Below are 13,061 nucleotides of genomic sequence, written 5' to 3'. Positions count from 1 at the left end.
GACCACTGGCATCGTCTTCAGACAACGCTGGCTCTTTGGCTTAGTAATGGAGCTGAGCACTGTTCCCTATAGTTGGTTACTGCTAGATATTCATGTCAAGGGAAAGCATTTACCTTTTACCTAACTTTTAACATATTTAGCTTAAAATAGATTTAAATCTTGCTAGGATATTTGGGGTGGCATTGGATCATACTGCCACCTATGGTGGGATTGTCTTTTGGTGAACAGTTTCTGTTTAAAAGTTTTTCCTCTTGTGATTTGTCTAATAACAGGCCATAACATTACAATGTCTCCAGAATTGTGGTGGGGTTTTTTTTGGTAAAAAGAGATACTTGCCATGCAAAAAAAACCTAATCAATTTCCTGTGCTTAGCTGTATGCCTGGAAATAGTACAAAACTGGAAAGCAGCAAACAATTTATCATTGTTGAAATGGGGTGGGGGGAGGTTATTTGGTTTTGAGTTTAAAAAATCTATCAGATACAAGGATTAACAAATGAACAACACAGTCAACTCCAAATTTTGTACAACATGTCATCCTTTTATTTCACTGTAAACCCTTTTAGACAGGCATATTCACTCTCACAATCCTATTTACAGATCAAGTAGAAATGAGAAGATGATACAGTCAGCCCTCCTTATGGGCGGACTTGCCTTCCGCGGCTTTTAGCTTACATGGAAGGCAAGCCCCAGTAGAAATAATGGGGAGCGTACTTGTGCTGTGCACCCCGTGTGCCACCACAAGCACATGTCCCATTCTTTTCTATGGCTTGAGCATATGCTCTTATCCCCATATGTGGGGGGTGGGTGGGGTGGGGAGGGTGGACTGTTTACTTACTTACTTACTGAATAGATAGTAACACTGTTGGATCTATAATTTGTTGGAAAACCAAGCTGAAAGAGTTGTCATCAATGGATATGCTTCAAAATGGAAGGAGGTCTCAAGTGGAGTGCCTCAGAGTTTTGTGCTGATTAACATTTTAATCAATGACTCTTTAAAATTTTCATTAAACCTCAAGGGAAGTAATAGTCCCACTAAATTCTGCACTGCTCAGACCTCATCTGGGGTACTTAATTCAGTTCTGGGCACCTCATTTTAAAAAGGATATAGACAAGTTGGAGTAGATTTAGAGAAGGGCTATAGAGAACAAAACATATTATGAGAGAATGTAGGAGCTGGGCATGTTCAGCTTAGTGAAGAGAAGACAGTGGGGTGACATTATTGCACTCTTTTAAAAAAGAACTCAAGAGGTGTCACAGAGAGGAGGGGGCAGAGTAGGACCAGGTTTAATAGTCTGAAGTTACAGGTGAATAGATTTCAATTGAACATTAGAAAGAACATCTAAATTTGGCACTTTAACCAATTGTCTAGACGGGTGATGAAGTCTCCTTCTCTAGACATCATCAAAAAGAGGTTAGACAGCTGCCTATCAGCAATATTTTAGATGGAGCTTCTGCTTTGCACAGTGGGTAGGGCAGAATGGCCCATGAAGCCCCTTCCAACTCTACAATTCTAGAGGAATATGGCAATTTGTGTAAAGTTTCAGGAAGACACCATGAGATGATACTGGCAATGATGAAAACTGATAGCTTTTTCAAATATCTTCTTGAGTTATTATAAAGGTTTATAACTCTCTCTGGGTTGTATTGGTTGTGTTTGAAGAAGTAAAATGCTTAGGCTGCAATTTGTATAAATGCAGAGACATTGAATTCTCAGTTGAGGTCCATGCATAAGTCAGTAGAAACTGAGGAGAGTTTGGGGTGTGTGTATTAAATCTTGGTTACATTTATTGTATTTTTCCGCAGTTTGGAACAGGGCAGGAGTATGACTTGGATTACCTTTTCTAGAGACCAACCTGTCTTTGTTCTAGGATTGCCAGATCAGAACTATCACACATCCTGAGCTATCAGGATGACTGACATCCTAGGGATGTCCCAGTGAGAAGTCACAGGTGTGGGTCTTGGTGATATTACAACTGTGCATCAAGCACAGTTGCACAGAGTATGCTATTCAGTTTTTTTTAACAACAACAACAACAACAAAAACCTGCCAAGCTTAGAATTGTGAAATATATATATATGGACACATTTTCAAGGAAGCACTCTTTTCCTAAGATTCTTTCTCCTTGTTCTAGGAACTGGAGAATAGGGGCCAGGCTCTGAAATCTGGAAACCCTACTTTGGCCATCTGTGTTTCACAGACCCCAGTGGGAGCTAGTGCACCTGAACATGGTCTGTATCTTTGGCTTTGTATCCAAAGCACATGGGCCTGGCTTGTTTTGCCAACAGTGTGGCATGAATCCAATGAGACAGTAGCTTGATGCAAGAACTGGTCAGGCTGAAGCAGGTGTTATTGGGGGTGGGATGGGATTCTAGAATGCGGCTACTAGTGGTGGTAGTGATGCGTCTCCAACATCATAGGGTGTGTCATTTATGGGGAGCAAAACTGCCTCTTCCACATCCTGTTGGAGGAGCAGATCCTTCCAGAAATTACTCTTCTATCCAGTATTTGCCTGCAAAATATGTCAGCTAGCACTTACCTTACTTGCCTAAATCAAATAGCAATTATAAACTTTGAATTGACAATTAAATTACAAATTATGTTAATAAATCAAAGCCAATCCAAATTCAGTAATTGTCGCATTTGTTCTTGGCATATTTCTCTCTGTGCAGAGAGAAATCCAAAGTGCACAATTCAAAGTCCTGGTCATTACCTACAAAGCCCTATACAACTTAGGCCCAGACTATCCGAAATACTGTATATGTATATATGGATCTGCCAGAGTATTAAGGTCTATAGTAGAAGGCTTTCTCTTGGTCTTGCCACCATCACAGACTTACCTAGTGAAGACACAAGAGAAAGCCTTCTCAGTGGCTGCTCCCATCCCCCAAGACTCCCTTTCATGGCAAGCTAGACTGGCCCCCTCTCTGCTCTCCTTTCACCTGCAGGCAAAAACCTTTCCATTTAAGCAGGCTTTCAATGTGTAATCAGGGGAACTTCTAATTGAGATCTTTTATTTTTTTAAAAAAAATATTTGCATGTCTTTTAAATGATTTTATACTATTTTATTGTGATGATTTCTAATTGTTTTAAAAATGTTATTACTAGGTTTTTAATTGATTCTTTATGGGAGCCAAATTGGGTCCCACTCCAGGAGAAATATGACATACAAATAAAATAAAATAAAATAAAATAAATAAATAAATAAATAAATAAATTTGATGTCGGATAAAATGCCCTGCACAAGTTGGACTTATATATATGTTGCTGTCTGTGATCTTGCCACAAACTGACTTATGAAATCAGCAACTGAAAGTGTTCCCTCCACATAAATACTTATCTTGATGAACTTATTACATTGTACTGAAATAAATGCCATGGTTGAAGCCCTTCCTTTTCCAGCAAATTCTGGGTCTGAATATTCAACACAATATGTGCAAGGTTTAAGTTCCTTGACAATGGGGCTTCAATTCTGACACTGCCTTTTTCGTATTTGCTTGCTGTCTCCTCCAACTTAAGGCACTACAGTGTTTCCTTAGGCATGTTTTATAAAATCATAAAAAACTCAGTAAGCTTAACGCCAACATTGTCTGGGGGAAATTGTTATTTTTTTGCTTATTTTAATGGCATGTGTATGTGTAAATATTGTCTTGCACACAAATACATGATTAGGTGCAGAAAATCTTATGGCAATACATGGAGAAAATTGTACTGCTTGAAAAATGAAGTTGCAATTTGTAAGGCAATGTCAACCCGCCTCACAGAAAACCTTGCCAAGAAAACCCCATGATAGGTTCACCTAAGGGATCAACATAAGTCAGAAATGACTTGAAGGCATACAACAATAACAAAGTTTAGAAATGGCTGTGCTTTTCCTTTTCCACTCTCATGCACCTATCTCACACCTGGTAGTCTGTTGCTACCAAGGACAAGAAGCATATGCAGAAATTAGTTTGTTCTCTCATTCCAGCCCTCGACCTGGGGTTTGTGGGTCAGAATGAACACAGCTGCTGAAATGCCCACATTCCTTTTAATGTTTGCCCTTAGAGGTTTGCTTCCTCTGATAGAATGTTTTGTACCTCTAGTTTAGAAGATGTGCATAAAACACTGAAAGGCACTCTGAGGAAAATCCCCTAAATTCCTAAGTAAGCTATTCTGCTCATCCTAGTGATTATACAGGGCTTACTATTTGTTGTGCATTAGGATGGAACAAGGGGAAGAATGTACTGTAATCTCTTAGTGTTCAGGAAGATGAAAACTTAGGGGCAAAGCAGATGTCATGGGCAGGAAAGAGTGGCTCAAAGATGCTGCTTCCGAAGGCGGACTGAGACCCCGCTGACTGTGCCACCTGCTCCCCACTACCGTCATCAAGCCATGATGCTGGGTATTTTTTTAAAAAAAATTCTCCCCACCATTGACAACAGCCTGCTGTCTAGATGACATCCCATTGGATGGCTGCCCCCTTTGATCATGCACAGTCACACCTGCGACCCTCCATCGGGACAGGACATCAGAGTAGAGGTGTGCCCAGTAAAGCACTTTTTTTAGTATGTAGTTGAAGGCTTTCATGGCCAGCAGCCATAGTTTTTTGTGGGTTTTTCGGGCTACGTGGCCACGTTCTAGAAGAGTTTCTTCCTGACGTTTCGCCAGCATCTGTGGCTGGCATCTTCAGAGAATGCTTGCCTGGAAAAAGTGGTTATGTATATGTGTGTGTGTATGTGCGTGCGTGCACACACACTGTGTGAGCCTGGGAATGCAGGAGTGATTTGTATGTGTATTGTTCTGTGCTAATGGCAGGCCTCAGGCTGGAAGGCTAATGCAAAAGAGGATTAGTGTCTGCTAATTGATGATCATTATCTGCTGGGAATGCCCCTGACTCTGAGTGGTTTCCCATTTGCATTTGCTGAGTCCTTATTTTGCTATTCCTCAGGCCTGGTAGCCAAATTTTGTTCACTTCAGGAAGAAACTCTTCTAGAACATGGCCACATAGCCTGAAAAACCCACAAATAACTTTTTTTTAGCTTACACTTTGTAAACCACTTAGGGAGTGCTTAAGTGCACTGATAGGTGGTATAGAAATTTACTTGCTATTGTTAAAACACTGGCAATGCACAATCAGAGAGGACCCCCCACATGCCCTCTTCACCCACCCCCCGTCTATCCCATGCCCCATCTTGGACTGCCTGGTTTGTGTGTGTTGTACTTATAATCTTTGGAGGTGTCACACTGTCCCTTTTTTGCATTGCCACCCTGACTGCCAGCTCCATCCTTTTAAAATGTGCACCTGCACCATTTATATACAGCTTTAGGGAAAGGGTTAGGATGGAGTAGTCCTTTGGGATTGGTCTTGTGTCAGGGTGTTTATATGCAGAGTTGAAGGTGTGCATCTTCTGGGCAAGAGTTTATTTATGCGTCATCTAAATGCCAAGGTGGCCAGAAACCATTTCTTTTGGCCTGTCTGTTTGACCCCATAGTGAGCAAATGAAGGGGTATCTTATGCAACAATAATATTTACATATTTAAGGCATATGTTTTCATTTGAAGTCCTTAGAAAATGAGAGCAACATATGTAACCAAGTGTTCTGATTACTTTAATTGTTTGTATTCTAAACGAATCTGGCAGGGTCACTAATCTCTTAATTAAAGATGGTACTTCATTAGACTTTTTCAAGCCTGAAACAAAATCCTGAGGGTACATAAGTAAAATAGGCATTGACAGATGCTTAAGTGTTCTGATAAATTATCCAATACTTGAAAGAATACAGTTCCTCAGCCATATAATAAGATTTGGTGCAATAACAGTCTAAGGCAGGGCTGGGGAACCTTGAGCCCTACAGATGCTGATGAACTCCTCCTCCCATCATCCCTCACCTTTGGGCAGGCTAGCAAGAGCAAGTGAGAACTGAGTTCAACAATCACCCATTACAATTGCTTTCATAACATGATCACCAATGATGCTGCAACTGTAGGTGAATAATTGCCTTGTGTGTGTGCACTACATACAAGGCAGGAATCCAGTGCAGTTTCCAGCTGTGCAGTGAATTGCAGAATTGGCTGCACACACATGACAGAAGCAGCTGTATAGCTGGTTACAGAACTGGTTGTGCCACTACTTGTGCAAAACCACTTAACCACTCGCATAAGTAGTTGAAGAACCAATCACACTAGTGTACCTCTGAGACCACAAGAAGAAATGTGTTACTGCTTGTGAAATTTAAAAAAACAACAATTTGCACAAAAAGTTTTGCGCCAAAACACAAAACAAAATAAAATAATAATAATTAAAAAAACCCAGGAGGCAGCACTATTACAAAAAACACTCTCAGGGTGCATCCAAACTGATTGCAAAGTCCCAGATCTTGTTCCTGTCCTTTACAATTTTATATTGGGTTAAAATAAGCCAACCAGGAGAGTTGGTATAAAAAGCTTCTGATTGTACATGGAATCAACAGAAAATATTCTGGGATAAACAAAATATGCACGGATCTTGAAATTAAAACGGAAAAGAACAGGAACAAAAACTGGGACTTTCTGGTCTTTATAATCAATCTGGATGACTTATCAGTCTCATCCCTCCAACTACAGTGATGAAAAGTGAGCACTTCAACATGAATATGAAGGTTAATGCACCAGCAAAAGAGATACATAAGTTAGACCAAGTAGAATTGAGGGAAAGATGGTACAGTCTGCCCTCCCCATACACAGGGGATTCATTCTGGACACCCCTCCCCCACGTATGGGGAAAAGAGCGTATGCTCAAGCCCCATTGGAAATAATGGGGTGCATGCTCATGGTGGCGCATGTGGTGCATGGTGCGAGTACACACCCCATTATTTCTGCCTGGGCTTGCCTTCCGTGTGAGCTCAAAGCTGTGGAAGCCAAGCCTACCTATAAGGAGGGCCAACTGTAATTTTACAGCAAAGCCATTTTCCTTCATTGTAGTAGTGCTGCTTTCTCCTTTCTGAATGCATAGAAGGCATACTAGTCCCAGGATTGCCACCACATGTTTTGGAAGGAAGGATACACACTTACTTTCATATGCTAAAGGTTTTCCACCATATCCATGTCAGTCTGGTTTTAGGCCTGATTATGGGAAACAGCTTTGACCACCTTGGTGTAACCTATGCAGAGAACTGGATGGGGAGAGTGTGTCCCTGTTGGTTTTGCTGGACCTCTCAGCAGCTTTTGATACCATTGACTATGGTATCCTTCTGAGTCACCTCTCTGGGATAGGGCTTGGAGGTACTGTTTTACAGTGGCTCCGCTCTTTCCTGGAGGGGTGCTCTCAGAAGATGGTGATGGGGGATACCTGTTTGATTCCTTGGCTATTGGGCTGTGGGGTCCCTCAGGGCTCAGTCCTGTTGCCTGTCATCTACATGAAAATGCTGGGAGAGGTCATCCAGAGTTTTGGAGTAAGGTGTCACCTGCATGCTGATGATACCCACTTCTATCACTCCTTCCCACCTAATTGCAAGGAAGCTGTTTCTGTCCTAAACCAGTGTCTGGCTGCTGTAATAGACTGGATGAGGGCAAACAAATTGAAGCTTAATCCAGACAAGAGGGAGGTGCTCCTGTCAGTCAAAAAACAGATCTGGGAATAGGGATTCAGCCTGTCCTAGATAGGGTTACACTTCCCCTGAAAACTCAGGTTCGTTGTTTGGGGGTACTTCTGGATTCAGCGCTGAGTCTGGAAGCCCAGATTATCAGTGATGACCAGGAGTGCCTTTGCACAGCTAAAACATGCGTGCCAACTGTGCCTGTCCCTGAAGAAATCAAACCTGGTCATGGTGGTACATGCTTTGGTTACTGTAATGCACTCTACATGGGGCTGCCTTTGAAAAGTGCTCAGAAACTTCAACTGATTCAAAGCGCTGCAGCCATTGGCTGCCAGTCCGTTTCTGGGCGCAATTCGAAGTGCTGGTTTTGAACTATAAAGCCCTATATGGCTTGGGTCTAGGCTATGTGAAGGACTGTATCTCCCCCCAGAATATTGAAGTCATCGGGAGAGGCCCTTCTCTCTGTCCCACTACCCTGTCAGGCATGTTTGGTGGGAACAAGAGAAAGGGCCTTTTCAGTGGCTGCTCCCAAGCTCTGGAGAGAGGCCAGGATGGCTCCACCCCTGCTGTCCTTCCAGTGGTAGGTAAAGACGTTTTTATGCCACCAGGCTTTCGCATGACATGGATGCTGTTTTGTTTTTGTTTTTAAAGAATTTTAAACTTTAATGATGTACTGTTTTCAATTGTTTGAATTGTTTAATTGTTTTTTAAACTTGAATTTTGCATGTTTTATAGTGTTTTAACTTGGACTGTTTTAGATTTGTTAGCCACCTTGAGTCCCTGTACTGGGAAGAAGGCGGGATATAAATAAGCATAAACATAAACATAATAATAATTATTTCATTATTTCAGTCAGTTAGAACATGTATGTCTGACATTTCATCCTGCCATTCCAATATGGCAGTGTGCAGAATAAACATTTTAATAAACTCAAACCAAGACTTGGTAAGGAGTGGAACATTTGGGGAGCTAGCAACAACCCACTTCTGAAAGGACTGAAGTTACTGGAATGCATTAGCTCCCCCAGTGACTCTCAGTTTGAAATATGTATCTCATAGACATGCTCTTGGACAGCAGGATACTTCAGATCCATGGATACACCTCACAGTAAGTGTTGGTGAAAAGGTATGGCTTGTCAAAGCAACAGGATGACTAACTTAAAAAGTGTCACTTAATCTGGAGTTTGAAAAAAAATGGGAGGCAATCACATAAACAGGTCACTAGACATTTTCATTGCAAGCAGAAGCTGAAAGTTTCCAAATCAAAAATACAAAGATTTATGATAGCAGGCCGAATTTCAGTTTTAGAAACACATAGCAACAAATCAGGTGATTCTTTCAGCACATGAATCTGAACAATCTCATGCAGGGGCAATGCCCAAGAGTCATCAGTATCCAACTTAAACATGCAGATTGTGCAAGCTAATGAATATATGTTGTAACGTCTTTCCAAGGAAACACACACTGCAACAGCCATAGACAATAAGAAATGTGGATTTCATTTAATTATAAAATGTTCCATCCAATGACAAATTTGAAAAGTATAATGCACACAGATTCTTTAAATGCACAGAAATAGACCCATCCAAGTCACCCGAGGTATCTGGTATTTATTTATTTATTTGGAAATTTCTCTGTGCTTCAATACCAGAAGCAATACGTTCCTAGGCCACCTGTGGGAGGGCACTTCAAAATTATTATAGCACAGTTCAAAAGACTTTGTACTACTAAGAGTCCAGATATGCAAATGCCTACATGTTTAACATTATTACTGAAGCAAATGTCTTGCTGATTCAGAGGAATTATAAACATCACTTGCATTAGGTATGCAGGTCCCAGTAGTTGTAGAACTGGCCTTCTCAGAATTTATTTCAAAATCATACCATCAGTCTGTAGACCCTATTGTTAGAGACCTTTGTGTTTAGAATGATCCTGACACACCAATAGTATATGCCCATATAGTATATATAACTATTCATGTCTGGTATAGTTTAGCATTAAATATAAAAAAGTATGATCTTATGATCTTATATATTATTACAAATTTTCCTTAAAAAAAAGAAAGAACAAGATTTGAGATAAAGCAAGAAAATCTTAGAAAAAAACATGGAGGAATTTTTGATTACATCTGGACAGATTACAATATATGCTAAAAACAGTAATAAATTATCTACAGTATTATTTCGACCAGAAAGCAGCACATAATAAATTTGGTCAATCATTAATCTCTGAAGTAGGTTACAATTTGTCTTTGGATTGTTCTTGAGGAAAAATGGCTTCAAATAAAAATGAAATAGGGAAAATCTTAAGATGGAGTCCAGAGGACATGGGCATGTGCCTTGCACACATCAGAGTCCTATAGGCAATATAATATGGAGGCAGAAAGGAGAAACAGCTTGCTTAGCTATTTCCCATTAAGATAAAAAGCAGCAGAAGTGAGAAGAAATAAATGCCTGATGGGTGGCTATTACTTCAGCCAGACCTGGGGCAGTGCTGGCCATACATATCCAATTCTGTAAGAAACTGAATTGCATCTGGTTGCACACCTCCATCTGTATTGCATACTGATTTTGAACATCTTCTGTTGCAAACAGAAATATTTATGGCATGTAGAACCACCAGTTCATACACAGGGCTAGTTGCTTCTAACTGAAGCTAGGACCATAGGTGTTACCCTGTATGAAAATGTCTGAATGAAAATGGGTTTCTATTTTTTTAAAAAAACTTAAGCAGTCTGATTTTAAGGGCCCTTATAGATTTCTCTTTCCTAAACCCATCTCTGAAAAACAAGGATTTGGCAAAGCACTTGAGCTATAACAGGAGATAATAAAGAATCCCATCCCTTCAATGACACCCCCTTAATTCATCATAATGCTTCACATCCAAGCTATGGTGTTATTTGATACTCTCTTCTACCATCTGATTATAAATAACATAATACATTTTTAGGACAACAGATTGTTAAGTCTAAGCACACTTCCATTGGTTCAGCATGTTTTCAAGACAATATCTGGATGAAATGAGTCAAATGTTAAAGAAAATCTGCAAACTGAGTGGAAATCAGAAATAAATTGTTTCATAGTTTAAAAAATGAAGAAACTTTAGGTATGCAGCCATTTAGCATTTCCCAAGTTGAGTCCAGTTAACGGTTGGCAGTGGCTGCCTTAGCAAGGTATTTAGTTCTTTTCTTTTTCTGGAGACTTCATTGCTTTAGTGCACTTGATCAATTTCTGTTATTGTTCCTTTTGCAGCAAATCCCCTCCCAGCACTTTTCAAACTGTTCCAGATTTCTGGAAACCTCTTCTTCCTTGGTAGCCCTGTCACCACACTCGGCACTTTTTTCACAGGATCCATGTATTGCGTATTGGTACATTTAAAGGCCTCAGAAAACTCTTCAGTGTTCTGTAGTGTTCCCAGAACCCTTTAAAACAAAAGAAGATAACAATTTGGCACCGTTGGGTCTCTGTCACAAATAAGATTGAACAAAGCACAAGGTCATTCTTTCCTTTCCCCCAATTCTAAAAGGCTAAGGCTTCCCACACAGACGTGACTTCTTCTATCAGCTGGTATTCAACTGGGCAGTTATCAATGTGCAACCTAGATTCACACATTCATAACTGTCTGACATTCATGATCCCTATGTATTTCTTAATTTTGGGACATATAGGGACTGTGAAAATGCCACAATCCCAACTTAACAGGCAGCAGTTACTGTGATGGAAAGATGTGTGTGGGGAGTCTGTTTCCCTGTCAAGGCAGACTGACATTCCTAACCATTTTATGTGAGCAATTCCAGAGGAATTGTGACAGGGACCCTGCTTCTGCCTGTCATAACTCAGATTGCTCATGGGAGTGGGTGGTAATATCAGCTGCTTCCAGAGTGACCGAGGAATGGACCCCCTGTCAACTGCAGAAGCTCCTACTCAGCAAGTGGGGATGAAGGGGAGGGAATGGGATGGACGTCACTACATAGCTGCATAACTTCAGTGTCCAAAATGATTCTGGTTCTCATATTTAGTATGACAGCATTCTAAGGATGGTATGCTCTTGACAACTCACAATGGTGTAATTGGAAATTATACCATTGTAAATACTTTTGGGGGGACATTGCGCAAAGCAATATCCAGTTCCTTCACATGTAGAAATGGGAAGGCTTGGGAGAAAACACTCAGAAAAATTGCACAGATTTCTTTTCTCCGTTCAAAACCTTGGAAAACTGGAAAACAAAGCAAAACAAAACATTTTTAGAATGATGAATAAAATGTTTAAGACACTGGGTTACAGCCTATGTTATATTCATGCAGTACATATATATATCTGCCAATGGAATTATCCTTTGCTAGCACTTTGCAAACTCTGTACTAAATACCACTAAATAGTGCAACGTATGAGAATGTGCATAACTATCACTTCATTGCACCATGAGAAATGAACAGAGGTGGTGTACAAAATGACACGTTACTTTAGCTGCATTATTGCACATTTGCAATAGTTCTGCATGTGGAATTCCTGCTCTGCCATCATTAGCTGAATACATGAGTTCTGCATTGCCCAAAAAAGTAATTCTGCATGTGCAGCACAACTTTTATTGCATTATATTTTATTTGCCAGTCCCTCACAAGCTGGTATAACCAATGAGGCTCCTTACAGTTAATGCCTTGTAGCTCTATTTGTAAATGTCTTTGAAAATAAATACATTTAATTTGGCTTTGGAGGGCTCTCATTTGTAGGATCACCATAAATCAAAAGCCAAATAGCAATAACAACAAATCTTGTTCAATAGTTACTAGACTGTAAACTGAATTTACAATCTTGTAACTGTTGAGGATTCCTGTCTATAGTCCACTTTTCCAGCATGGCAGCATCCCAATCAAAGGGCTTCTGAAGTACTGAAAACTGGGAATGATATATGCAGTGTTTTCTCAGTTGTGGGGTGCATTGACCCAAATAGTTGCAGGTGTACTTCAGGGTTTTCTTCAGCTGCATGTTCTCAATACGCCTTGGGACCAGGATAGCACTGCAGATGTTAGTTCCCAGTACTTTGATCTGCAAAACCTCAGGGAACATTTGTTTGGGGCATAATCAGGCTGAAAAGGTAGGTTTTGAGAGATTGCTTCATGAGATGCAATGTCTGACAATGCAGGATCTTGGCCACAGTCTCAATAAATCACATTATTAATACAGTGGCCCTTTGGTATGTGCTAGAGATTGGTTCCAGTCCCTCCTGTGGATACCAAAATTCATGGTAGTCCCATTATATACAATGTCATAGTAAAAATGGTGTTTCTTATTTTAAAAATGGCAAAAATCAAGACTTTTTTTTTTGGGGGGGGCGTATTTTCAAGCTGTGGATGATGGTATCTGTGGATACAGAATTTGTGGATATAGAAGGTGGACTCTATACCAAAGATGATGATTTTATGCCAAACCAAGGTATGTCAATACATTTTCTGTTCCTAATGTAAAAAAGTAAGAAGTTATTATTGTGTGCTTTCAAGTTGTTTCTG

General features: G+C 40.2%; 1 protein-coding gene across 4 annotated transcripts in view; it reads right to left on the bottom strand.

Annotated features, from left to right (window-relative positions):
- Positions 1 to 9,030: 9,030 nt before the first annotated feature.
- The window catches only part of MME (membrane metalloendopeptidase), a 114,038-nt gene continuing 110,007 nt past the window's right edge, over positions 9,031 to 13,061 (bottom strand). For all 4 annotated transcript variants that reach the window (XM_042458988.1, XM_042458986.1, XM_042458987.1 and 1 more), the window contains exon 23: positions 9,031 to 10,975. In XM_042458988.1, the coding sequence (XP_042314922.1) occupies positions 10,765 to 10,975 (211 nt within the window). In that variant the 3' untranslated portion in view covers positions 9,031 to 10,764. The remainder of the gene's footprint in view (positions 10,976 to 13,061) is intronic.

The sequence above is a fragment of the Sceloporus undulatus genome, chromosome 3, assembly GCF_019175285.1.
Source record: "Sceloporus undulatus isolate JIND9_A2432 ecotype Alabama chromosome 3, SceUnd_v1.1, whole genome shotgun sequence".
NCBI lineage: Eukaryota > Metazoa > Chordata > Lepidosauria > Squamata > Phrynosomatidae > Sceloporus > Sceloporus undulatus.
Note: the sequence above shows the minus strand (reverse complement) of the source record. Positions and strands in the feature narration are given on the sequence as shown.